Raw genomic sequence first — 26,307 nt, forward strand, 5'->3', positions numbered from 1 at the left:
TTTTGAATTGGGTGAACCAGAAACATTCTGTAGCAGCAAATGAAGGTTCTTAGTATAGCTTGAAATTTGAAATCATTTTCTAGAAGTATAACCAAAAATTCTCGTATAATTCTAACTTTCAGGGAATAGAAGCTATCTTGTCTTTGATAATTCGTAGTTACCTTCACAATTTTCATTCTCATCACAATTTTTAGCTTAGGTGCTGACTTTTTATTTACTCTGCAGAGGGAAACTGAAACTGAAGAAATGTTAGAGGGAGTGTCACAAGCCTTCATTCTTCATACTCTACCATTATGTGCGGCACATTTGTGCTTAACACCAGACATCACCTATCCATCAACCAAAGCTATCCAATCAAAGATCTAGTGGGAGAATAGCATTTTGAAATAATTGAATAGTCTAAGGGGTGAGTTGATACTCAAAACTCAAAAGAACTAAGGTATATTCATGTTACCCTTTGGGAATCAAGCCAAACGAATGTCAAAGACACCAAAGTCAACATAGGATTGAGTGAGGGAGCTGTAGAAGCATTGAAATATTTTACTCCTAGTACGTAGCACAAGCTGGCCAAAAACCAGCACGAGGATGTTGTTTGGTCAGCCTACTCAAAATACTTCTATAGCTAAGGACAAGATGGAAAGCAGACAACTGAATTTGCTAAGTTAATTCCATTAATTGGTAAGATGCAATGAAATATTTGCTAAGTAATGAAGTTCATCCCGTCACATCTTTGTAATATTAGCATAGTGGCTATATACTTGTTAATTTGAGGCTGAGTAAAAGTTTAGTACACATCTTTTATTATGTATCATATCCTAATGGATATCAACTTCATTTTTACTAATCACTGTACAAGACAGATCATAATTGGTTCCAAATATGTCGTGGTATATCTTTTTGGTACAGGCATTTACTTCGAACTATGTAGTCAAAAATTAGAGATACACCAAAATTTCTATTCTCAAAGTATATAAAAGTTGAGATTTCAAGGTTTGAATCATTTATGGTCAATCTCTAAAAGACTTGCTGTAGCAGCCCAAAAGGCATAGCTCTTTGGAAAATTCTATGGTTCCTTTAAAGAATCATTTTCTCAATGTCTATCACCTAACAATAATAGTCGTTATACATTTTAAATGATTGAAATTGTTATAATCTAAAGGTTAAAATACTTATTTCACCATTTAATGATAAATCTAACACAAAGATTTGGTACTTAAGAATGACTGTACAATTCCTGTTATCTCTTTTACTTTCAAAAGATGTGAATCATGAATTTTACGTGCATCTTTAACACTAACAGTTAGAGTTTAAAATAAAAGACGATTTTCAGTCGTTGCTCAAATTAGCGTAGTTTTAATAGCCACTAGAGTAGTAAAGACAACAGCCTCTCAAGTCTGAAGTACTAAAACATAGAGAGATTTGAAGAAACATATATAATTAAGAAATTAAGAAATATATATAATTCTTGCATACCGATCAATAAATGTTCTTCCAACTTCCTCCTTCCCAGCAATAAATTTGAAGAAAACTAGACAATAGAATTTGAGGAAAAATCCACTTGTCGTCCTTCAACTTTGAGTTAGAGAGACATTTCATCCCCAAACTTTTAGATGCACCGCATTTAGTATATGAATTAATAATTTTTTGCCACATTTAGTCCAAAAACGGTAAATTGCTATTTTAGAGGAAAAAAGTCATGTATTTGGCACGTGGCCGTTAAGTAAAACCAATTTCTCAGTCAAAATTAACAGTCACGTCAGCCTTTTTCATCCAAATTGAATATTTTACTGTTTTTGGACGAAATGTGGTCCAAAATAATTAATTCATGCACTAAATGTGATATGTCTAAAAATTTGGAGATGAAATGTGTTCCTATCTTAAAGTTCAAGGACGAAAAGTTGATTTTTCCCATAGAATTTGCAAAGGTAAGGTATTCTAGGAGTCATGTGAAGATGTAATCAAATGTTTTGCGCTTGACAGAAATTGGAAAGGGTAAATTGCCTTTGCCCTCCTATGGTTTGATGTTTTACCATATAAATTTTCTATAGTTAAAAAACTTATATATAACTCTTTTATGGTTTGAATTAAAGTATCACCTTTATTTTTTTCTGATTAAAACTAACGGTCAATAGTAAAAAATCAAAATCAAACTAATAAATTGATAAATTCACCCTTTTACTACTTTTTTTCTTTTTTCCTTTTCTTTCTCTCTTTTTTACAAGAAGAGAAGGCTTGATTCGAAAAAATATATACTTTGGTAGACAACATCTTAATTTTCTCCAAATACAAAAGAGATGGAAGGAAAATAAAAAATAAATAAATAAAAACAAAAATGATGGAAGGAAAATATAAAACAAATAATTAAGAAACAAAAAGTACCAAATCTTTTTTTACTACAAATATCATTATAGGGTTTTAAACTGAATCTTTAATGGCATTTTCTAGTTCTTATTTATCTATTTTTTATTTCAATTTCTTCTTTTTTATGTTTGGAGGGAAAAAAGAAGTATTGCAAGAGTGAATTTGTCAATTTATTAGTTTGATTTTGACTTTTTACTATTAATCGTTAGTTTTAACGGAAAAACTAATAGTAACACTTTAATTCAAAATATAAGAGGGTTATATATAGTTTTATAAATAATAAAGGAATTATATAATAAAGCATCAAACGAGATAAAAGATAATTTATCCAATTTGAAAAGACGGAGGGGGGAATGTGCAAATTCAGTATATTATGAAGTTTAATTAGGAATTAAACAAAAAATAATTGCAAATAACAACTTTTATGAATAATTAGAAACATTTAACTTAATAAAACAGTCAATTCCTGAAAATATCCTGCTTAGGAAATCGATCCAAAAAAAAAATTTTCTTGCTTAAGAAACATCGGACTCTCTGTTCCATCTCGGAGCTCCTCTACTGACTTCTGAAATGTCAGCAGCATCTACTGAATTGTACCCACTGATCTCATAGACTTTGCCATGCACAAGGAAATGGGGTCAGTGGCCTGTCCAAATTAGGCATAAAAACGCTTCCTGAGAGATACATCTTACCCCCAAAGGACAGACTTGACCAGAACAAAGTAGTTCTTGAAGAGTCGATACCAATTATTGATGTATCCAACTGGGATGATCCAGAAGTTGCAGGCTCAATCTGTGAGGCTGCAGCCAAGTGGGGTTTCTTTCAAATCATCAATCATGGGATCCCACTTGAGGTTCTTGAGAATGTGAAGGAGGCTGGGCACAAATTCTTTCAGTTGCCAAATGAGGAAAGGAGGAAATATTGGAAGGAAAATTCACCTACTCCCACTGTGCAGTTAAAGACTAGCTTTAGTCCTTTAGCAGAAAAGGTTTTGGAGTGGAAAGATTATCTTATGCATTTTTATGCTCCAGATGATGAGGGCCCAAAATTATGGCCTTCTGTGTCCAAGTAAGCAGTTAATTCCGGCATCTTTTTCTGATTTTGCTCTTTGCTATCAACCAAGAAGTAGAATTTTGGGGAGTTTTGTTTTTAAGTCGTGCTATGATATGTCTGTTTTCTCCAGTTATATTCTATCGAGATTGTTTTATAATGTTGCTTTGCATTTAGGTTTACATGATTCACTAGTTTATTGGAAAATTTGATCTTAAACAATTCAAGAACACTGGAATCTGATAGCTATTAATTAGGGGAACAACAGACTGCAAGTGTTTTTTGAATTCTCTTGTATTTTGATCCCTTGAATCTTTTCATTGTATCTCTTATCTTTCACCATCTATCTTATTATGCATTTAAGTGAATGTCCACTTTTAGCTGCATTTTACTTTTCATGTCATGAATCTATATCACAAAATTTAATCCACAATGCCACCAATTAGGTAAAAAGGAGTGTTCATAAGATACATTCTGAGACTTTGAGAAGACCTTTTTTACTGTTTTTGTTGCCTAACCTTTATGTTATTCTTTATCTTACTAATTTAACATTCGTAAGTGTTGTATGATGATGGATGTAGATCTGAAACTTTACTGAAATACCTGCATATTTAATTTGTTTGTCAAACTATTATAAACATCAATCAACAATTATAGAGTTCTCTGTTATTTGCTGGTTTTTGACGAATTTCAGTATCAATTTGGACAATTTTTTTTTCTTTCAATATCCCTTTCACTCTCATAGGTGTTAGCATTTAGAGTTTTAGTATAGTCAAAGCACGCAATGATTGTTGAACTCAGCAAAATAGTGGAATTCCTTTGTCTTTAATTGCTTTATATGGAAATGATGCATGGGAAAAGGATCTGAGTGCACCACTTGTATATGGAAAGAACTGAAGAAAACCAAGCTATTCCTGTGGCTTAAGTACTTAATTTAGTTGTATTGAAGTGAAAAGAACGGTTTCATCAGGTCATCCCTGTCCACTTATATCAGTTACTGACTTCTCATTGAAGAAGATATTACAAGGATAGCCTATATATGTCCTTAGATGAGAAGCAGTCTCTATCCCTCAGTCGCTACATAAAAAAGCATTGTGATGGTTTCCAGTTCACAGCTATCACCACACTTACAAAAAATATATAAGTACTCTTACAAAAGATTGTGGAGCTCAGCTGGCAGAATAAGCATTTAATTATGAAAGTGAGAGATCTTTAGACCGGTGGTGATCAAGAAAAGTAGCTATTGCATGTGTAGAATAACAATAAATAGTTTAATGAAGAGAGGATGACAGTAGAACAACTCCTGATGGTTTGACTGCTTTCCAATTTGTGATGAACCTTCTTATATAGCTTTTACTAAATTCAGCTCTTAGACACACATGCTGGAAATTTTCTCTATGATTCAGAAACACTGGTATTAGGATGATGGCTGATCTGCTCCTTTAGGCTGCATTATTTCACTTTTTTTTTTTTTTTTTTCATTTTGGCTCACTGCAGAGGGGAAGGTGGACAGTCGCTATCTTGATGTCATAATGGAAATTACAACTGATGGGCATGAAATTTTTAAAAAAAAAAGCCCAAAAGCTAGTGTTCTCACACCAGCTCTTTCTTTGCTAAATGGTTTGGACTTGCTGAAACAAATTTCAGTTTGTGGTTTACATCTTAATCAACATTTTGTCATTTGTAGTTGACAATAACTTGCGAGGAACATTTCTTGAGGGTTACGGGTCTGTAGATGTCTACAAAGTGATGCAGCAAGTAAGAGAAGTCTGTTAGTCAGATTTGAGCTTCTGTGTTTTGCATCAGCTTTTACCTAAATTTGATGAATGAGCCAATATTTTGTTTCTTGTCCTGGTTTACTTATTAGTTCTTGCAAAGGAGAAGATTTAGTAGTTAAATTCGTAGTGAGTGTCATAATTTCAGCCAAGAATGGTAACCGCTATGTTCTATAGTCAGAAAGTGCTACAAAACCAAAAATTGTTCAAAAATTAAAAAGAAAAAATGGAGCAATCTGTGTGGGCTAGTTTCTGTAAGCATATGGAAAAGCCTGTCATATCTATTGCATTGAGAGCAGAAGATAGTTAAGAGGTTAACCAAAGGTTGTCAAAAGTACTAATATTCTATCTCCTTGAACTACATGATACCAAAAACATATTTCATAAGGGATGAATAGAAAAACGAAACAGAAGAGTGAGGCTTGTGTTTTGAAAAGCTTTTTGTGGATGGTGCAAAATGAATCAGGGATTCCATAGGCTGTCTTTCACATTCCAATGGATAATGTTAGTGAGATTTGAACTATAGAATGGGAATTGACCAAATTTATCTGTGGTAATGAGCTCCTGATCTTTGGTTTTCTATGTCTTATGTGGTCTTTTAGGTGGACCAAAACTGAACAGTTTTAGAAGCCATTCTCAATTTTCTGCAGAAATTGAGAGTGATTTTACGTTTCATGTAGCCTTCTGGTGTTTTAAGAAAATCCTGCGTTCAACAGACATTTGCACAGTGCACGTCGTTACATACATATCTCTAGCAATAATGACTTCTAATATTTTGTTGTCTCTTCTAAATACTGAATTTCTAGTATAACTGGTCACGATGATACTTTGTGAAATCCCATTATTGTAGAAAATATAATATTCTTACTATGGCAGTGTAGACAAACGTTAGATCATAAAAGAGGTCTTATTGGTAACGTAAGATACCTCTTTTAGTTAGGCATTGCCTTGTGAAAGTAACTTGGGAATGTACAGCAAGCTAAAATGGGGTCACTTTCTTCAGAATTTGAAATCTGATTCCAATGAGGTGATACGAGCTTTAGCAAATAGCAACACTAAAACCCTGTAGTACTGGATCAGATGTTGTGAAACATGTTCATTGTATTGCTAAGTGTTACTTCTATTGTGTTCATATATCAATTGCAGCTCCTTGAATTAAATTTGATATGGGGGTTCTGCACTTATCCGTATCCCATTGTTGGCTGGATGTTGATACTAACTTTCTTGTAGGGACCAAGTGTTGGAATTTATGAAGTGGGCTACACCTGTAATCAGAAAGCTACTTGAGGTGCTGCTAAAGGGACTTAATGTGAAGAAATTTGATGACTCAAAAGAATCTCAACTCATGGGTTCTCCAGTTGTCACCCTTATACACTATCCCATGCGTCCAAACCCTGAGCTCGCTTCTGGAGCAACATCAACACTCTGATGTCTCGAGTATCACTATTCTCCTCCAAGATGATGTAGGCGGCCTCTACGTGCAAGGAATGAGAGCTGATCAGTGGATCCATGTAACACCTGTTAAAGGGGCGCTTGTAGTTAACATAGGTGACGTACTACAGATTGTGAGCAATGATCGATATAAAAGCATCGAACATCAGGTTATCGTTAATGGAAGGAGAAACAGGGTTTCAGTGCCTATATTTGCCAACCCTGCCGCTGATGCAGTTGTTGGTCCATTTCCAGAAGCCCTGGAGAATGGAGAGAAACCAATTTATAAGCACGTTGTCTACTCAAATTACTTCAACTACTTCTTTAGTAAAGCGCATGGAGGAAAGCAGAAAATTGAATTTGCTAAAGTGTGATCTTTGTCCAGCAAACAAACAAGGTAATCTCAACTACAATAGCACAAATATACATTGTATCTAGCAAGAGTACTTCACTTGCCCTGCATGCCTCTTGCTTAAAATACTTTAAAACATAAATAAAACGACCAATTCAATACCTATTTACTTTAATCCATGCATGTGTGCTTTGTGTAACCTCAACAGGGTGGCCTGCTCTTGTTAATCTTGGTCAAGGAGAAAACGTTTTGTACCTCTGTTACTTATCTCATACTAATTTTTGAACTGTACCTGTAATTTATAACCTTACCTAAACTAAAATGTCACTATGAGCTATTTATGTAGCAAAGTTCACGTATTTAAAAACAAAAAGGCGAAGACTAACGTTTGACTGTAAAACAGATTAGAATTGCAGGTTCATCTGCAAAGCCAGCACCAAGGGCAGCCTGTTTTCCTTTTGAAAACATGAGCAATGGTGAACCTAAAATGGACTGAGCATCTATCTGTATACCATTACAAAAGTTCAAACACAACGAGGATCTACATTCTTTACTAGGAATTGCTTGTTTACAGTAGATAAGAGAGCAGCTGAAGCAAATATTCTGAAAGTCCTCTAATTCTATCGACTACAACATCGATCCAAGATAGGGTAACTGAACCCTCCCACTAGTGGCAGCAGATACAACATCGATCCAAGATAGGGTAACTGAACCCTCCCACTAATAATAATTTTTTTAACAAATAATAAAATATTAGATATATTTTTTTACTATTAAAATAAAAAATAAAAATATATAAAATCAAGTTGGCTCGCAATCAAGTCGAAATTTGATTATAGCTGCTCGCGAGTTGAGCTCGAATTGAGTTTTGACTAGAATTACTCGTGATCGGCTTACGAGCATCTCGATTCGTTTACAGTCCTACTTTCAATTTCAACTTTCATCTTTTCCTTCTTTTCTTTTTGTGTCAATTTTGTCTTCCAATCCAATTCTGCTCGAGCTCGACTCGCGATTGGCTCGCGAGCATCTCGATTCGTTTGCAACCCTACCTCCAATGTCAACTTTCGTTTTTTCCTTCCTTTCTTTTTGTATTAATTTTTTCTTCTAATCCAGTTACACGGTTGACTTTCTTGTCTTTTTTAAGTCAAACAAATACCTGCAAAGTTCTTTTACTTACTCTTCTATCTCTTGGAAAAAAATTTAGAAACTTGGGAAAATAAAATGGGCCTTTTGCAACTTTGGTTTTCCACTTTGACCCCATTTGGACCCAGTTTTGAACAGGTCTCTGCCACCCAATTTTTTACATCCACTCGGACCGAACATCTATTCGGTTCTCGATTCAAAATCAGCCGATCCGGTCTGAGTTTAAAAAAATGATGCTGCACAAATATTAGACTACATAGTTATTTCTTGGATGCTATTAAGCTTTTGTAATACCAATTGAGAAGCTAATACTCTATCTATGGTTTACTTTCTAGATGATGTTGCCTTTGCTACATTCTTATAGACATTAACTATGATAATTTTGAGGAATGAATGGAAATCCTCTTTTGTTTCCAATTGTAAAAGTAGATGGGTAAAGTGTAAAAACATCTGTATTTCATCTTGGAGCTCCTCAACCGGAATCTGAAATGTCAACAGCATCTACTGAATTTGAGCCCACCGATCTCGTAGACTATGCAGTTAACCAAGGAAATAGAGTCAATGGCCTAATGAAATTAGGCTTAAAAACCATCCCTGAGAGATACATCTTACCCCCTGAAGAAAGACTTGACCAGAACCACATAGTACAAGAAGAGTCAATACCAATCATTGATGTGTCCAACTGGGATGATCCAAAAGTTGCAGCCAGAATCTGTGAGGCTGCTGCCAAGTGGGGTTTTTTCCAAATCATCAATCATGGCATCCCACTTGACATTCTTGAAAATTTAAAGGCAGCTGTGCACAAGTTCTTTGACTTGCCAAATGAGGAAAGGAGAAAGTATTTGAAGGAAAACTCACCTAGTCCCACTGTGCACTTGAACACTAGTGTTAATCCTTTAGTTGACAAGGTTTTGTTGTGGAAAGATTATCTTAAGCATTTGTTTGTTCCAGATGATCAGACTTCACAATTATGGCCTTCGGTGTACAAGTAAGCAGATAATTTCTGGATCTATTTCTTGTTTTGCCTTTTCCTATCAGTCAACAACTAGATTTATGTGGAGTTTAGTCAAGTCTTATGGTCATGTGTGTTTTCTTCTGTTACATTTCTATCCAGATTGATCTGCAACGTCTGTTTCTTTGAAGTATACATGTCTTACTTGTTCCATGAAGAACTTTAGTCTTCCAGACTTACCTTTGCTGTGACTCAACCTTGTTTATCAGGTTTACAAAATAGCAACACTAGCACTGGATCACACACTGAGAAAGAAGTTTATTGTATTGCTAAGTGTTGCTTCTATTATGTACATGTATCAATTATAGCTGCTTGACTTCACTTTGGTATTCAGGTTCTGCTTTTTTCTGCATCCTCTTAATTGGCTAATGGTTGATTCTGACTTGTTATAGAGATGAAGTGTTGGAATACATGAAGTGGACTAAACCTATAATGAGAAAGCTACTCAAGGTGCTATAAAAGGGACTTGATGTGAATGAATTTGATGAATTGAAAGAATCTCAATTCATGGGTTCTTTGGTTCTCAGCCTTGCTCACTATCCCATATGTCCACACCCTGAGCTCGTTTCTTGGGCTGGTTGACAGTCTGATATTTCGAGTATCACTATCCTCCTTCAAGATGATGTAGGTGGCCTTTACGTGCAAGGAGCCAGAGCTGATCAGTGGATCCATGTAAATCCTGTTAAAGGGGCACTAGTAATTAACATAGGCGATGTGCTACAGATTGTGAGCAATGATCGTTATAAGAGCATTGAGCATCGGGTCAGTGTTAAAGCAAAAAGAAACAGGGTGTCAGTTCCTATATTTGTAAACCCTGTAGCTGAAGCAGTTGTTGGTCCATTTCCAGAAGTCCTGGAGAACGGAGAGAAACCAATCTATAAGCATCTTGTCTACTCAGACTATTTCAACTACTTCCTTAGTAAAAGGCCTGCAGGAAAGCAAACAATTGAATTTGCCAAAGTATGATATTCATCAAATAAAGGTAATCTCAACTGTTATAGTACAAAATGAATACTGTGCCAACTGTCAAGCAAGAATCCTTCCCTTGCAATGTTTGTCTGTCAATTTACCTTTATCCAAAAATCTATATAAGGTTTGGTTATCGACAAATGTTTTGTACCTTCTGCAATCTTTACAATTCTAACCTGAGTCTAAAAAGGAATATACTAGCCATTGCAGGTTACACATCTACTTAAAAGTTTGTTCCCTAAATTTCTTTGCAGGTGTGGTATGCACCAAATATTATGGGGCAATAATAATGTGGATGAATGTAATTAAGGTAGCCTCTACCATAATAGTGTTAATTGAATGTTATGTCAAAAAAAGGTCCTTCAATCACCTATCTGTCAGTTGATTGCAATCCATCTGTTCAAGGGTTTATATCTCCATCCAAACATATTTGTAATCCCAGCACAGTGGCCATATTCCTGTTAATTGGAGGTAGAGTAGAAATGTCCCTGTACATTTTTTATAATCCACCATATTCTATTCGTTTAACCTCATCTATTCCAGAAGTACACAAGATATCTCAAAACTAGGTAGAGACTGTAGTTCTGAAACTTTTTGGTACTGAAAACTTACTGCAAAGTATGTAGGAAGAAATTAGTGGTACACAAAATGGGATACTTTAAAAGTGTATATAAAAGATGTAACATTGACGTTAATAATCTAGAAAAGCTAATGTATTAGCCCAAAGGGCATACCACTTTTGCTTTCAAAAGTATACAAGATATGAATCTTTGCAATTAATGGTAATAGTTTAAAGTAAGGAGGATTATTCATTCATCGATCAAAATTAGAAGAGTCATAACATATAATGGAGTCGCAAAAGGCAACATCCTCTGCAGTATTAGAACATGGATAGAGCATTCACACCACCGTTGGTTTCAAAGAACTTGAGTACATCCTTGCAATAGCCAATATGGGAGAAATTTATGCAATATTTAATCCTTAAATGCGGATTTAAAATAAAATTGTTCCTACTTCCTATTTCTTCCTGGCAACGATGCTGAACAAAACTAGATAATGAAATGTGCAAAGGCATGATTATGATTCTAGTAGACTTGCCAAGATGTAATCAAATGGTTTTTTTTTTTTTTTGAAGGAATCAAATGGTTCAAGGCTGTAACAAGACAAAATTGAAAAGTAACTAAATCTTGAGATGAAAGGACTGGAATTGAGCAAATTGGGTAACATATGAAAGTTGATTGAAAATTAACCAAAGCCTAATTACAAATAACAACTTTTATGATCCCAGAAAAAATCATAAGAGATATTCAAATTCAGGTAAAAAAAAAAAGGGGGGAAAGTAATACTGCAAGAATGTAATCAAGTAAGCATTCCTCAGCCAAATTTGAACTTGCACGCGCCCTTGCTTAGCTATTCCTGCTAAAAGCCAGCAGACTGTTTCATTTTGGGGCTCCCTCCTAGGATAACTAGTTTCTGAAATGTCAGCAGAATCTATTGAATTTGAACACATGGATCTCATAGACTTTGCAGTAAAGCAAGGAAATGGGGTCAATGGCCTATCAAAATTAGGCCTAAAATCCATCCCTCATAGATACATATTACCCCCAGAAGAAAGACTTAACCAGAACCAGGTGGTTCTTGAAGATTCAATACCAATCATTGATGTATCCAACTGGGGTGATCCAGAAGCTGCAGCCTTAATCTGTGAGGCTGCAGCCAAGTGGGGTTTCTTTCAAATCATCAACCACGGCGTCCCACTTGAGGTTCTTGAAGATGTACTGGAAGCTGGGCACAAGTTCTTTGAGTTACCAAATGAAGAAAGGAGGAAGTATTTGAAGGAAAATTCCCCTACTCCCACTGTGCAGTTGAAGACTGGCTTTAGTCCTTTAGCAGAAAAGGTTTTCGAGTGGAAAGATTATCTTGTGCACCATTATGTTCCTCATAATGTGAGTTCAGACTTGTGGCCTTCTGTGTCCAAGTAAGCAGCACAAAGCTCGGATCTTCTTCTTGTTTTGGTTTTTCCATATCAACCAAGAACTAGATTTATGTGGATTTATAGTCAGTTTTGTCGTGTGTGATTTTTCCGGTCAAAGTTTTGTCCTCTTTTTCTGATAATGTAATTAGGTTTGGTTTGGTAGATTCTTGAAAATTTTGAACTTAATCAATTCAGGAACACTGGAATCTGATAGCTAATAACTAGGGGAAACAGAAAATTGTAATGTAATGACTGCTCTTGTATTTGGACTTTTCATTTTACCTATTATTGTTTACGTCTAGCTTGTTATGGACTAAAGTGAATTCCAAATTTTAGCTACATTTTGCCTCCATGTCAAGAATTTATACACCAACTGTAAACCACAATGTGTACTACAGGACTACGGTTTTTTGTTGTCAAATTTTACACAATCCTTTATCTTACTGCATTTGACATTCACAGCAGCTGAAAATGAGGGATATAGATCTACAAAGATGACTTAAATATCTGAATATCTGTTCAGCACGTCATACTATTATCCACAAATCAATCAAAATTTATTAGAATTCTGTGTCAATTGGGAGATTTGGACAGAATTTTGGACAACAATTTTCTCTGAGCATATCTTTTACTATCATATAGTGACATAGATGAGCATTAGAAATATAGGTATAGCCTAGTTAGGCAGTGATTGCTGAACCTGGCCTTAGTGGACTGGTTGGTTTTTATAACCAAATTGCTGCATGTGGAAGTAATGAGTGCTATTTCTACACAAAATGCAGGGCAACAAGGTTTTAGTACACCACTTTTACTAGATGAAAAGAACTGAAGACTACCTAGCTATCCCTATACTTGATAAGCTTGTCATAGTTGCTGAAGGATCCGGTTTTCTGTTTTAGGAGTATTGAATTGAAACACATAATTTTGTCATATCATCATTGTCTAGTTGTTTCAGTTATTCAATTCTCGTTAAAGAAGAAATTACGAGGATAGCCTATAGGTAAACTTAGACAAGAAGCAGCCTCTTTCTCTCACTCTCTATCTGAAATTGTGATGCTTTCCACTTGAGTGCTATTACTGCACTAACAAAGTATGCTAACATTGCTTTTTTATGGAAAAATACAGAGTTGAGCTGACAGAATAAGCATTTGATTATGAAATTAAGATCTCTCAAGACAGGTAATGAGGAAAGGTATCTATTTGATGTATAGAATAATAGTAAATAATTAAATGAAGAGAGTGCAATAGGATTAAAATTTTTGGCAAATATGACCATTTGGGCTGCATTAATTCATTGATATGTTTTCCATTTTGACCAGAAGCTGAGAAAAAATTGGATACTTTCTCTGTAAATGTTATAATCAAAGTCACAGCAGGCATGAAAATAGATAGTTCCCAAAAGCTAGCAGTCATGCGCCTGGCTTTTTTCTTTGCCAGAAGTTTTGGACTTGCTGAAACAAATGACAGTGACTACTTACAACTGAATCGCCACTTTTACGCTTGTAGCTGTTAATAACCTGTGTGAGGTACATTTCTCAATTGTCAGTGTCTATGGAACTATGCAAAGTGATGCAGCCCATAAGAGAAGTCTGTTAGACAAATTTGAAGTTGTGCATTTATCATCGGCTTTTACCTACTTTGATTTTTGAACCAACACTATTTTGCATAGGAGAAAATTTACTTGTCAAATTTGTTGAGGTTTCGGTATTCCCAGTCAAGAATAGTCTATGCTGTGTTTCATTTGTCAGAAAGTACAACCAAATTGTAAGTCAATATGAAAGCAATCTGCATGAGGCTTGTTTGTACAAGCATACTTAAGTGCCTGTCATATCTATTACACTGAGCGTAGAAGATAGATGAGAGGTTCTTCTGAGGTTGACAAAAGTACTGATGTTCTGTCTCTGTAAAAACAAGTTCTGAAGAGATGACGAGGCTTGTATTTAAGAAATTTCCTGGATAGTGTGAAATTAGACTATATTCTCCCGGCTACCTTTTTATTCTGATGAACACTGATTGTGAGTTCTGACTTATAGAAAGAGATTGGATCAAACCTAATAGTATAAAGAGCTCCCGATCTTGTACTTCTATGCTTCATCTGGTCCTTATGTGGAGCAAAACTAAAAAGTTATTGAAGGAATTTTCAATTTTCTCCTGAAATTGAGAGTGATTATCTGTTTCATGAACTTTGTCGTGCTTACAATGTATCCTGCCTTGAACTGATTGATGAAGGCCAGAAACTTTAAGCACAGTGCATTTTTAACCTGATACAACTAAAGAGTTTATGCAGCACTTTCTAATATACGTTGTCTTTTTCAAAGTACTGCATTTCTAGTATAAGTGATCACTCCAATAATTTTTCAAATCCAATGTAATGCAGGAAATAGGATATTCTTACTATGGCACTATAGTCGGACAGCAAATCCTAAAATGACTCTTTTGTAGTAATGTATAAGGGCCCTCTTTCAGATGCATGATGTATCTTGATTGGCCAAGCTTAAATGGGATCACTTTCTTGAGCATCCGAAACCTGATTTCAGTAATGACAGTAGCATTCACTCCTGGCAATGACTTGACCAGTGAAGTCTATATCAGGTTTAGTAAAATGCCACATTAACACCCTCTAATACTGGATCGGACGTTGAAAAACATGTGTATTATATCGCTTAGTGTTGCTTCTTTATGTCACGTAGCTCCTTGTATTCACTTTGATTGGGATTTCTGCATTTTTCTACATACAGAGATCAAGTGTTGGAATACTTGAAGTGGGCTAAACCTGTCATCAAAAAGCTAGTTGAGGTGTTACTACAGGGACTTAATGTGAAGGAATTTGATGAATCACAAGAATCTCAACTCATAGATCGTACAACTATCAGCCTCATTCACTATCCCATGTGTCCAAGCCCTGAGCTCGCTTGTGGAGCGCGTCGACATTCTGATATCTCTAGTATCACTATCCTCCTCCAAGATGATGTAGGTGGCCTCTATGTGAAAGGAACAACAGCTGATCAATGGATCCATGTATCACCAGTCAAAGGGGCACTTGCAGTTAACATAGGCGACATACTACAAATTGTGAGCAATGATCGGTATAAGAGCATCGAGCATCAGGTGATTGTTAACGGAAGGAGAAACAGGGTTTCAGTGCCTATATTCGTAAGCCCTGCTGCTGATACAGTTGTTGGTCCATTTCCACAATCCCTGGAGAATGGAAAGAAACCAATTTATAAGCATGTCATCTACTCGGATTACCTCAACTACTTCTTGAGTAAAAGGGATGACAGAAACCAGACAATTGAATTTGCTAAAATATGATGTTTATCCAACAAAATTAAGGTAGTCTCAACTGAACCAGCAGAAATGGATTTTAGTGTTAAAAAGCAAGGATCCTCCCCTTCTCCTTTGTGTCTTTTTGTTAAAATACATTTCAGATATCAATGCAATCGACCAACTTGATGCCGTATTTATGTTTGTTTATCCGAGCATCTGTTATCTGTAAAACCTTAAAATTGGCTCTTCTTGCCAAATATGTGTTCAAGAACTAATGTTTTTGTACCTTCCATCATGTTTCCGGTACTAATGGTTGAAGAGCACCTGTAAACAGAGATCTCTACAATATTATTAGGAACTATATATGTGTTGCAAAATTGATGGTGGACTGAAAAAATTAAAAAATTAAACAAGGGTCTATACTGAAACTGCATAATAAATTGGAATTGGAGGTCTGGTGATCAAATAAGGCATGCTTAAATTCATCTGCAAAAGCTTAATCAGCAGTACACAAGGGTGGTTTCTTTTCTTTTCAAGACATACACAATTCTTGATGTAAAATGTTTAACACCCATCTATATGCCATAATGAAAGTTCAAACGAGGTGAGGTTCATCACTTTTTACAAGGAAATGCATGTTTACTGTTCCAAAAAAGAAAAAGAAAGAATAGCCGATGAAAGATATTCCTGATGTCCTTGACATCAATCGAAGAAGACTTCACCCTGGATTTCACAACATCTTAACTACGTTCTGCAAATATTGGCAATAGCTGCATCGACCTGTTCCCAAAACATAGATTATGCAAACAATTCTAGGCCTGAGCATGGAAATATCATAATTGACTTGGGGAAAAGAAGCATAAAATCACATTTCTTTTTCCTTTTTGTGCAAAAAATACAAACAGCAACAATTTTCCAATCCTTTGCTACAATCTGTGTGAACTGGATGTTTGTACAACGAACCCACTCCCCAAAAAGAGGTAACAAAAGGCATTTTTCTACTCTTAACGGGAGGGGAAACTAAAGCTACATGAATCTCAAACAAAACTGATCTTGACCTGATTTTCCTAAAAGATGGCGCAAAAATAAAAAATACATAGGGTAGCCTAGTTTAACCAGGAAAAAAAATTTAAAACAAAACTATCACTACTTCTCTTTCTTTGCCAATGATTCTCCCTTGTGTTCACTCCCAGCAGTGACTACAAAACCTGCTCCAACCTGATTAAAGCAAATAGAAAGTTAACTAAGACACTCCACACACCCACAAACACAGATTGAGAGAGGAGGGAGAAAAGAAGACAGGGAGACGTTACCTGACAGTCCTTCAAAACAACGCGTTCGAGGAGTTGCACGTTACTACAAACAACAGAACCTTGGATTGAACAACCATCTCCAATGGTGACATGGTTCATAACAATGGAATTAACAATCTGCAAGCGAATAGAGAAAAGGTTGTCTTTCAGACTCCAAGAGGGAGGAATCAGATCATTAAAATTCTTTGAGCTCCTAGTCAAAATGTGAATCTTCTTTAGAATATCAAGAACACGATCATAATGCATACAAAATGAACTCAGCATTTGGGAATTTTCTTGTGGAAATTCTTTGACAGTAAGTTTCTACAAATAACAGAAATCTAGTGATACCTTAACATTTGAACCTATCCGGCAGTGACGGCCAATAACTGACTTCTTTACACTGCATTTATCACCCATCTGTGAACCTTCCCCTAGCATACACTGTGGTCCCACCTGTATCAAATAAATGGCTCAGTAGATATTTTCAGCTCAACTAGATGAATTCACAAGCATGCAGATAATGCCTAACATATGAAGGAAGTACTTGAAGTGCATAACTTGATAGGCATATGTTTAGGGAAAGTACAACTATATAAAAATATTGGGACTCACAGTTGTCTTTGAACCAAGCACAGCAGATGGATCAATAATGTTATTCTGAGCAGAGAAAGAATAGCCAGAAAGGTGACTTGCATCCCCTATGACCTGAGGTAATTAATAGTTACTGTAAACCAGAGCTCAAGCAAAAGAACAGCCAAGTTTATGAAAAGCTGAAGCAAAAGAACAGTGAAGTTTATCAAATGCTGAAGCAAAAGAACAGTGAAGCTTATGAAGAGCATCATTTTTAGAAAATTACATCTCGATTTATGTCAGAGAATGCCTGGATGGTATTCAAGCGTACACAATAGTTGCTGTTGCTGGCAATATAGACACAGCATTTATGAGTTTTCCTTGGACTAAGAGAGAAACCATTTGGACCCAAGGCATGCAATTCATGAAAACTTGGGGTAGATGCATTAGCCAGAAGCTGAGACAGCACAATTTTGGGATTCTGGGAAGCATCCTTATCATTCCCATTTTCTTCTGATTGCACTCCATTTAACAACAGTTCAGATCTCTGAGGATTCATCACAAAAAAAGTCAGAACTCCTAAAGGGCACCAACAATAGATTTGGCATTAGAATAAGGGGAAAATATGCTATCAAAACAAACCAGCTGGCTTCTAACTAGATAAGGTAAAACATCTCGTCTTAGGCTCTGGAAAGCTTCTTTTTGATTCAGAACCTCTTGCAAAACAGACCTAAAACAAAATGAATAGTGAGTTTCAGACACATCTAGAGCAAACTGAAACCCCTCTCCCTTCCCCCCCCCCCCCCCAAACCCCTAAAAACAATTGCTTTAAAGCAAAGAGCGAAACCTCAAACCTCTTGAAAGCATACATATGAGCGTCCATTAAATCAGCACGAATATCCATCTGCATGAGGATTTGACAGAGAGGATGCTTATAAGATAGGGTTGGATGTAAATGCATGATTTTATGAAATTTTCAATTGGATGATGACAAATGCTAAAAGAGGGAGGGAGTAGGACTCGAGATAACTTAGTAAGGAGAGTATATAAACAAAGAGATCTTCTCTTTCCTTAAGAAATGCAAAGCTTTTTCATCCAGCTAAAGGGGCTAGGAATGTATCAACCATTACCCTGGGGATAGACTTTTTCTTTATCCAATACATCAGGTTTACATGTTCCTTCAAATAACTGCCAATGCTCAAATCATAAATAATCAAACTTCACAGCAGTAAGAGCAATACTATTGGAGAGGAGAAGGAAAGGGGATTGCATGCATAAGTGCAAATTCTTCTACATACATAAGTCCTTTTGCTTTAACTGCCAAGGAATCTACAGCATACAGAAATAAAATGGCTAAGCCAAGCACCATCAGTCCCACATGAAAAATGAGCAACAATATGACTGAATACATAAAAACAAAGAATTCACTACCTAATCCAACCAAAATTAAGTTAACAAGGGGGACAAAAGGAGGGAGCAGAATTGAAAAAGGATCACTTGAGGATCCTCATCTTAGTAATCGAGTGGTGTTCCATGCAATGACCAGTGCATTCTCTTTTACCTGGCCTACTGCTCTGAGGATGCTCTTCTGAACTCGTACATCTTTCTCAACTTCAACTCCTACAAGTTAAAAGGAAATACAAGATAAGAATTTGTCACAAATTTACAACAAACAAACAGACAAATACATGAAAGGATCTCACCAGCTGCTACATGCAACAGAAACTGCTTTGTGGGGTCCAGTCCTATTATGTTATAGCGTTTCTTGGCTTTGTCCTTTACGCCAGAGGAACCTGATTCTGTTGATCCACTAACAGGATTAGAACAAAGCATTGCAGTGACTACTGCATCATGTCGTCGATGAGTAGCAGCTACAACCCCAGGTGGGACATCACAAACAAGATCACCACTCACAACCTGCCAATTACTGGATTTCAGTTATGACAGTGAAATAACATACTAAAATATCACATTCAGTTTCTAGTGAGAGGCCCAACCAAGATATCACTTGCAGTCAAGTGGTGATCAATAGCTCGCAGAGCACCAGCTGTCCCAATTTCTTCAGGAACTGCTGCCACCTGGATTTTTTTAAACGTCAACAACAGACATCACAAATTCATCATGATGGTATTCACTGCAGATCATACTTGAGATATTTTTAGGTCAATTGTGCTCATCGATTAAGCATAAAGTGTCCAAGTTAAAATAAAATTGACATGAAGAAACATCAAATAGAACGGGACGGTCATCCAGATCTCTTTCTACACTAAAAATCAAGGAATGTGGACAGTCTATAATAGCTTTGTCATGAAAATCAAAATCAGATTTAATCAGGTGGTTGTGGGGAAAATACTGATCAGAAAAATAGCACCCCAATGTTAACAAAAAAGTAAATTTGGATTCATATCCACCAAACAGAGAATCCATACACTCCTCCTCTGTACACAGAATCTGGGAAGTTTTTTTTCTAAATTTACAACTACATTGAAGACTTCCTTTCAGAAACAAAACCTCCCGACTTGGAAGACTTGGGTAACATATAGTCAATGCGGAGAATCAATCGGCTACATTGAGGATTTAAAAACAAAAAATGAGGGGACTACCCAATTTAAAAGATCACAGTACATCTATTCTGCCATGTAGAAAATTCTTTGATCATTTATCTATCATATGTTTCTTTCAACTAACTATACATCCAAACTCTGGACTTAGATTGAGAAAATATAACCGATGCTGACATCCAATACCCCACACACAAAACAAGCAAGATCTTTTACGCTACCATTGCGGTATATCTTTTTTGTTTCTTCCATTTTTTCACTTTAACAAGTTTTTCAGAGTTCGGGAACACATATATGATACTACTACATTGAGAATGAAATAATCAAAGTGGGCAAGAAAATAAATCTTCCAAATATGTCAAATGTGAAACTGCATTGTTACTATGTTGTTTATAGATGAACCAGTAATTCAAGTAAGGCATCCTCTAACATGGTCTTCTAATATACATGCCCAAACAAAGCAGTCAATAGCTTAAAGACAAAGTGAAAACAACCCTCCAAACTTCCAAATTCTTTCAATTCCGTTGATATTGATTTAAAAATGATGGCTTGTAAAAGAACAGTATGATTACAAGTTCTTGCCATTACTAACTCAGAAACCAGAAAGTTTTCCATTTTATGTTCTTTGTTTTCCTTTACTTCTTTCTCTCTTCTGGAATTCCGCCACTACTTCAAAGTTCTAACCCTTTTGCAACAAGGCATATACAGTGGGCATTGCACCTAGAAGAAATAGTGAAATAGCGAAATGCCTAAAGAACTTAAAATGTTCTTCAGTAAACAGCAACTCTTCTAGCCAAATGCCTAACTAACCTTCTAAGATCAAACAAAACCACGTTCTCATGGACATATAATCATCCTTCATACAGCACTCTCAAAATACAACACGTTTTCACTTGACACAAATTCAAATTTCTCATATGTACAATACCAAACTAAAATTGATATACAACCTACAAGCTAATAGGATGAGGTGAAATTCTAAATTCAACCAACAATGCAATAATTGAGCTTCTCTATTCTTCCTCGTCTTTTTGGTTTTTAGGTTCCTTTAGTATTTTTATTTTGTTCCTCCTCTATATATTATATCAACCCAACCCATGGATTACTAAAGAATGTTTCATTTGCATTGGTCACGCTGAAAATGCAATGAGCACAGCACAATTAACCAATTCATAAAAATAAAAAGCAATAAACTCAGAGAATACATAAATCATCAATCCTAACCTCCACGTGCAGTCGATCAACATAGGCACTTGATATCCAACCTCCTATAAGCAAAGCCGCGCTTTCGCTCTCAACAACCTAATTACACAAACACATAAACAACCAGCCATATCCTTCAACTTGAAAAAAATCCCAAAATCAGAATACGTAAACCACATCAAAATTCCAAACCAAGACCACTTTTTCCCCGTCTTAAAGCAATAGAAATTGAAAATTTAAAATCCAAATTGGATAAAAAGAAGAAAAAACAAACATACAACAATGAGATCCTTAAGGTTATTTTGCTCAAGAAGCTCCAAAACATAAGAAAGAACTGGCCTGTTCGCAACCGGGAGCAAGGCTTTGGGCACCTCCTGCAATTAAAAATCCCATTTTTATTCTTGCATCAATGCCAACAACTAAGGAAAACAAAAAAAAAAAATAGAGTGAAGGTATGAAGATATATTGAGGGAGCTGACCTTGGAAACAAGAGGGACAAGGGTCTTGGAGAAGCCTCCTGCTAATACAACCACTTGAAAATCCATGGTTGCAGAATTATTTTGTTTGGATGATAGAGAAAGGATTTTCAGGGCTTAAGGAATTATGGGTTTTGGGGGATGGGACGGGGCTTAGTATGTATTTTCTTCTTTCTTCTCCTAATTCTTTGAAAAAGGATGGCTGCAGAGTGGACAGTGGAGAGGTTTATGGAAAAAATTTATAATACTTTAATATTAGTTCATTCAGCATCCCAAATCGGGGATGTAGCTCAAATGGTAGAGCGCTCGCTTTGCATGCGAGAGGTACAGGGTTCGATCCCCTGCATCTCCAATACATTCATCTCCAATACATTTCTCAAGTTGCCTGCATTAATATTTAATAGTGCACATTTTTGCCTTTTGACTTTTCCTCGTTGATTTCTTTCCAAACTCCAATTTCCTTTTGTCTTAAATAATGAATTAGTGCTCACTATTTCTCAAGTTGCGTGTATTAATAATAGACATTTTTTCCTTGTTGTTTTTCTTTCCAAGCTCCAATTTCCTTTTGCCTTAAATAATAAATTAGTGCATACCTACTATATTTCTTGTGTTTTAGTTCATTTATGTGTTAATAAGTAACAAAATAGTCATAGTTTCAATTGAAAGAATTGATTTAACAAAATATTGATAGTCTAATAACTGTTTATAGTTAACAAAATATTGGGTGAGGGATATGTTGAGTGGTATAGCGGGAAGAAGTGGAATTGAGAGGTCCGGATTCGTCCTCTCACTTGACTTTGTTTGTATTGTATTTTGCTGAATTTTTTATAAAAAAATTATATATGTAAATAAAAAATAATTGAAAAATATATTAGCAGAAAACGTAATAATTTTTCTTTAAAAAATTGCAATCCAACACACCTTTAATATTGGATAAGGAATGGATTGAATAGTACGAGAAAGAAAAGTGTACAAGTATAGATCTCAAATTCGAAACCTTCCAAAAAAACAAAAAAAATATATTTAGTTATCCACCCACCCCAAAAACACCCAAAAAAAGAATTTGGTATCAGAAGTTGATTTTCTTTTTTTTCTAACGCAGAGTATTCGAGCCTTCGATCCGACTACTCCCTGCGGTCCTAAAGGAGAGGCCCATTCCTCGCAAACACGATCTCTCCGGAACTCGAACCGTGGTCGCCATATTCTAAAGAGGACCAACGAAACTACTCGAGTCACCCGGGTTGGGCAGTATCAGAAGTTGATTGGCTTAGGGAAATTCCATTTAAAGGAGTCCAGAAAAGTTGAAGGTTGCTTACCAAACAAACTTCGTCACTGCACAATTTGATTCAAGGCGGTAATGAGCTAATGATCATACTTTTAGTGTCTTTCTTTTTTGTGGGTCAATTTTTTTTTTTTTTGATTATTGGTAGATTAATAGTGGGATGTAAAGAAGTTTGTTATAATTTTGGGAAGAATTTTGGTGACAAGGTTGCAGTTAAAGTGTTTGTCTTTTCGCCCAAATGGCTATAACTTCACTGATGAATGACTTGACTTGACGAAACGAAATTATTTATACTGTAAAATTTGTTCAAATTAGTGTAAAAATTGAATCTTTAATTAGGAACAGGGAGAAGCTCCTGAACACACAATGGTTACAGAATAACGAGTAAAGAAAATTTTAGTCGGTATGAATTTAGATTTCTTAATAACGATGGAAATTGTTTTTAGCAATCCTGTTCAGAGATGGATTTGGTATTCACCAATTGACCCCTCCGGGGTTGGTTCCTATTTTACAAGCTACAATATCCTATCCGACATCTTTTAGGGTTTAGAACTTCGCGTACTTAAAAGCGCTACTTTATAAGTCAGAACAAATTTTGTAAAAGTTATCAAATCTTTTTTTCTATCTTGTTTTAACTTGTTTGTCCTGCGAGATCAGGAACAATGGGTAGTGACTATGATGAAGACGACTATATTAGCAACGAGAGTGATGAAGACGAACATGACATATATGAGGACGAGGCTGTTGATGATGAAGATGATGGAGACGCCTACATCGCTGATGATATTGATGAAGACAAAGAATCCATGGATAGAATTACGGAGAAGAATTTTATTGTGTTGGAGGCTGAAGACATCCGAAAACTTCTACAGGATGAAATCGCGAAAGTTTCATCCATTCTCTTCGTTTCAAGAGAAGCAGCAACGATTTTATTGTGCAACTACAATTGGGATGTTGATAAAATCAGTGAAGAATGGTTTGCCAATGAAGAAAAGGTCCGAAAAGCTGCTGGATTGTTGGAGAACTATTCGGCTCGTGATCTTTCAAAAAAAGAGTTCTTTTGTGGGATTTGCTTGGAGAATCATGATTGTTGTTATGATGCTGTTGGGATTGCATGTGGTCATCTCTTTTGTAAGACCTGTTGGAAAACTTATATTAGCACATCCATCAATGATGGCCGCGGCTGCTTGATGTTGAGATGCCCTGAACCCAAGTGCAGAGCCACAGTTGGTGAAGAGCTGATTTATTCTTTGGCATCTGATGAAGACAAGGAGAAATACAACAATTATCTTGTTAGATCTTATATTGAAGATAGGAAGAAGACTAAGTGGTGTCCTGCCCCTGGATGTGATTGCGCTGTTTATTATATTGTTGGAAGTAGTAATGGAAGAAACTTTGATGTTACATGCAATTGTTCGTATGGATTTTGCTGGAATTGTTTGGAGGTGGCTCATAGTCCGGTGGATTGTGGCACCACAGGGAAGTGGATTGTAAAAAACAGTTCAGAAGCAGAGAATACGAATTGGATCTTGACTTATACGAAGCCATGTCCAAAGTGCAAGAAACCAATCGAGAAGAATCAGGGTTGTATGCACATGACCTGTAAGTCCCCGTGCAACCATCACTTCTGTTGGCTTTGTTTAGGTCCATGGTCAGCCCATGGCGAGAGAACAGGCGGGTATTATGCCTGCAATGCCTATGAGCGAGCAAAGCAAAGTGGAGAATACGATGAAGATAAAAACAAGAGGGAGATGGCCAAGAATTCATTGCGGAAATATGCACATTATTACGAGAGGTGGGCTGGTAATGAAAAGTCGAGGAAAAAAGCATTGAAGGATTTGAAACTGATGGAAACCATCCATCTTGAGAAGCTGAGTGAAATCCAGGGCGAACCTGAGACTGAATTGCAGTTCATCATCCGTGCCTGGGCACAAATTGTGGAATGCAGGAGGGTTTTAAAATGGACCTATGCCTACGGCTACTATCTACCGGAGGATCAGCACAAGAAAAAGCGGCTTTTTGAGTACATCCAAGGGGAAGCTGAGGCTGCTTTGGAGAGACTTCATCAATGTGCGGAGACAGAACTGCAAAAGTATTTCTGCGAAGGAGTACTTCAGGAGGAATTCAATGATTTTCGCCATAAGTTAGTGAATCTAACTGGTTGGACTGGATATTATTTTGATAACTTGGTTAGAGCTATAGGGAATGATCTGATCTTAAATTGTCAGGATAGTTGAAGAGTAGCAAAGATGCACCTCGTTGCTGTGAGTTTACTACTTTTTTGAGTTACTGAATTTCTGTACATTGGTAAATTCATTACAGGCATGGGCAATATATCTCCGGTAGTACTCAGCAGCTAGTTTCTTGAACTAGAAAAGCACACTGATTTTCTTGTAGTTCATCAATAAGAATGAAGTGGATATAACAGGTTGATATTGCCAAGCTTGGAAGTCGAAACTGCAAAAAAGAGCCCAGACTAGGGCAAGAAAGCTTTCAATCTTGTTCATTGTTTGCTCAAACAATTTCAGACAGATGTCAGTTAAGTGTGACCAAAACAACAGATAGTAAGGTGGAGAAGATGGAGGATCAAAAGAGCTTCTTTTTTTTTTTTTCAATTACAAAAGACAAAGTATGGTCTCAAAGTACAGGTTTTGAGACTTAGAGCCATCATGATTTACCACCCAAAAAAAAAAAGTTTCATCTTTTTTCTTCTAAGTAGTTAAATTGCAGAAGATGAGGTATGATGTGATCCCAAAGTAATATGGTTTGAGATTTCTAAAAAAAAAACATGATTAACCACGAAAGATAAAAGCAAGGCTAGAAAGGCCACAATAAAAACAGAAAGAAAAAAGCTAGAGAGGCCGCATGAAAAACAGAAACTTCATTGGTTATTCTTGTTTTCTTCCCTAAAGTTGTCAATTGCAGAAGATTATGTACGATCATTGGTAAAACTTTGAATGAACTTGATTCATCGTCGAAGTAAGAAAGGTTTTTTTATCTTCCCTAATCTTTTATGTATCGTTTCAATTTTATTAGATGTCCTTTTAAGGTTTATGCCATCATAATAGATATTAGAGGCTTCTTTATGCTTAGTCGATGTGGGGGCTTGTGGGACTAGTATAAATCCCTGATCTATTAATTAGTATTATCCGTCATAATAAACCTTATAATCTATTGTCACCTGGAAAGGAAGTAATGACTCATGTTGGACAATACCCAACATATATATATATATATATATATATATATATATATATATATATATATATATATATATATATATATATATATTCATGAACTAAAACGATTCTCAAGTGACTTGTGATAACCAGAGATGAAAATTAATAAGTGATGGTAATAGTTGTGGATGACATTAGTAACTATATATAGATAGATGCCTGATATATTTATAGAATCTGTCGTTGAAATTCAATTTGATATTACTTATTATGCATGTAAATCAAACTTGTTTATATATTGTCAATATATAAAAAATTAATCAAATTCTCGTAAAGGTATATTTATTTTATACCTTTGCGGCAGGGCGCATAAAAGAACTTTATCACCACAGAAAAATTTCTACTA

The 26,307-nt window shown here is 35.8% G+C and overlaps 6 protein-coding genes and 1 non-coding gene across 8 annotated transcripts; 6 read left to right on the forward strand and 1 right to left on the reverse strand.

Annotated features, from left to right (window-relative positions):
* The first annotated feature begins 1,841 nt into the window (after nt 1–1,841).
* On the forward strand, nt 1,842–6,615 carry LOC113741133 (bi-functional coumaroyl CoA and feruloyl CoA ortho-hydroxylase F6H2-1-1-like). Its single transcript, XM_072046821.1, has 3 exons — nt 1,842–1,930; nt 2,974–3,429; nt 6,417–6,615. Exons 1-3 carry the CDS (start codon nt 1,842–1,844, stop codon nt 6,613–6,615), a joined length of 744 nt encoding a protein of 247 aa, XP_071902922.1.
* A 58-nt stretch (nt 6,616–6,673) lies between these two features.
* LOC140005833 (feruloyl CoA ortho-hydroxylase F6H1-1-like) lies at nt 6,674–6,991 on the forward strand. Its single transcript, XM_072046825.1, has one exon. It carries the CDS (start codon nt 6,674–6,676, stop codon nt 6,989–6,991), a length of 318 nt encoding a protein of 105 aa, XP_071902926.1.
* LOC113725067 (feruloyl CoA ortho-hydroxylase F6H1-3) lies at nt 6,877–15,528 on the forward strand. Of its 2 annotated transcripts, none has more exons than XM_072074115.1 (5): nt 6,877–7,014; nt 7,373–9,100; nt 9,459–10,106; nt 10,348–12,071; nt 14,807–15,528. In XM_072074115.1, the coding sequence occupies exons 4-5, from the start codon at nt 11,572–11,574 to the stop codon at nt 15,378–15,380; spliced, it is 1,074 nt and encodes a 357-aa protein (XP_071930216.1). In that variant the 5' UTR covers nt 6,877–7,014; nt 7,373–9,100; nt 9,459–10,106; nt 10,348–11,571; the 3' UTR covers nt 15,381–15,528. The 2 variants fall into 2 exon arrangements, with proteins under 2 accessions (XP_071930216.1, XP_027103847.2); XM_027248046.2 differs by having other exon boundaries at nt 9,517–10,106.
* Nucleotides 8,601–10,090, forward strand: LOC113725137 (bi-functional coumaroyl CoA and feruloyl CoA ortho-hydroxylase F6H2-1-1-like). Its single transcript, XM_072046830.1, has 3 exons — nt 8,601–9,100; nt 9,517–9,574; nt 9,710–10,090. Exons 1-3 carry the CDS (start codon nt 8,601–8,603, stop codon nt 10,088–10,090), a joined length of 939 nt encoding a protein of 312 aa, XP_071902931.1.
* Nucleotides 15,529–16,189: 661 nt separating the features above from the next.
* Nucleotides 16,190–21,615, reverse strand: LOC113725079 (uncharacterized). The gene is made up of 13 exons (XM_027248072.2): nt 21,444–21,615; nt 21,243–21,338; nt 20,986–21,063; nt 19,198–19,278; nt 18,904–19,117; nt 18,762–18,820; nt 18,055–18,104; nt 17,843–17,930; nt 17,487–17,747; nt 17,243–17,335; nt 16,979–17,083; nt 16,649–16,765; nt 16,190–16,553 (listed from the first exon to the last, which is right to left on the reverse strand). Exons 1-13 carry the CDS (start codon nt 21,507–21,509, stop codon nt 16,482–16,484), a joined length of 1,380 nt encoding a protein of 459 aa, XP_027103873.1. The 5' UTR covers nt 21,510–21,615; the 3' UTR covers nt 16,190–16,481.
* A 104-nt stretch (nt 21,616–21,719) lies between these two features.
* Nucleotides 21,720–21,792, forward strand: TRNAA-UGC (transfer RNA alanine (anticodon UGC)). Its single transcript has one exon. It is a non-coding gene; the product is annotated as a tRNA-Ala (tRNA).
* A 741-nt stretch (nt 21,793–22,533) lies between these two features.
* LOC113725089 (probable E3 ubiquitin-protein ligase ARI8) lies at nt 22,534–25,172 on the forward strand. Its single transcript, XM_027248082.2, has 2 exons — nt 22,534–22,794; nt 23,380–25,172. Exon 2 carries the CDS (start codon nt 23,385–23,387, stop codon nt 24,957–24,959), a length of 1,575 nt encoding a protein of 524 aa, XP_027103883.1. The 5' UTR covers nt 22,534–22,794; nt 23,380–23,384; the 3' UTR covers nt 24,960–25,172.
* The last annotated feature ends 1,135 nt before the right edge of the window (nt 25,173–26,307 follow it).

This window comes from Coffea arabica, chromosome 1c (assembly GCF_036785885.1).
Source record: "Coffea arabica cultivar ET-39 chromosome 1c, Coffea Arabica ET-39 HiFi, whole genome shotgun sequence".
Taxonomy (NCBI): Eukaryota; Viridiplantae; Streptophyta; class Magnoliopsida; order Gentianales; family Rubiaceae; genus Coffea; species Coffea arabica.

Coding starts and splice junctions, on each gene's coding strand:
- LOC113741133 (XM_072046821.1), top strand. CDS start 1,842: ATGTCTAAAAATTTGGAGATGAAATGTGTTCCTATCTTAAAGTTCAAG. Junction 1,931..2,973: donor ATAGAATTTGCAAAGGTAAG/GTATTCTAGGAG, acceptor CTGATCTCATAG/ACTTTGCCATGCACAAGGAA. Junction 3,430..6,416: donor TTATGGCCTTCTGTGTCCAA/GTAAGCAGTTAA, acceptor ACTTTCTTGTAG/GGACCAAGTGTTGGAATTTA.
- LOC113725067 (XM_072074115.1), top strand. CDS start 11,572: ATGTCAGCAGAATCTATTGAATTTGAACACATGGATCTCATAGACTTT. Junction 12,072..14,806: donor TTGTGGCCTTCTGTGTCCAA/GTAAGCAGCACA, acceptor TTCTACATACAG/AGATCAAGTGTTGGAATACT.
- LOC113725137 (XM_072046830.1), top strand. CDS start 8,601: ATGTCAACAGCATCTACTGAATTTGAGCCCACCGATCTCGTAGACTAT. Junction 9,101..9,516: donor TTATGGCCTTCGGTGTACAA/GTAAGCAGATAA, acceptor GACTTGTTATAG/AGATGAAGTGTTGGAATACA. Junction 9,575..9,709: donor TAATGAGAAAGCTACTCAAG/GTGCTATAAAAG, acceptor GCTGGTTGACAG/TCTGATATTTCGAGTATCAC.
- LOC113725079 (XM_027248072.2), bottom strand. CDS start 21,509: ATGGATTTTCAAGTGGTTGTATTAGCAGGAGGCTTCTCCAAGACCCTT. Junction 19,279..20,985: donor TTGATCGACTGCACGTGGAG/GTTAGGATTGAT, acceptor AAAAAAATCCAG/GTGGCAGCAGTTCCTGAAGA. Junction 16,554..16,648: donor TTGTTTTGAAGGACTGTCAG/GTAACGTCTCCC, acceptor TGCTTTAATCAG/GTTGGAGCAGGTTTTGTAGT.
- LOC113725089 (XM_027248082.2), top strand. CDS start 23,385: ATGGGTAGTGACTATGATGAAGACGACTATATTAGCAACGAGAGTGAT.
- LOC140005833 (XM_072046825.1), top strand. CDS start 6,674: ATGAGAGCTGATCAGTGGATCCATGTAACACCTGTTAAAGGGGCGCTT.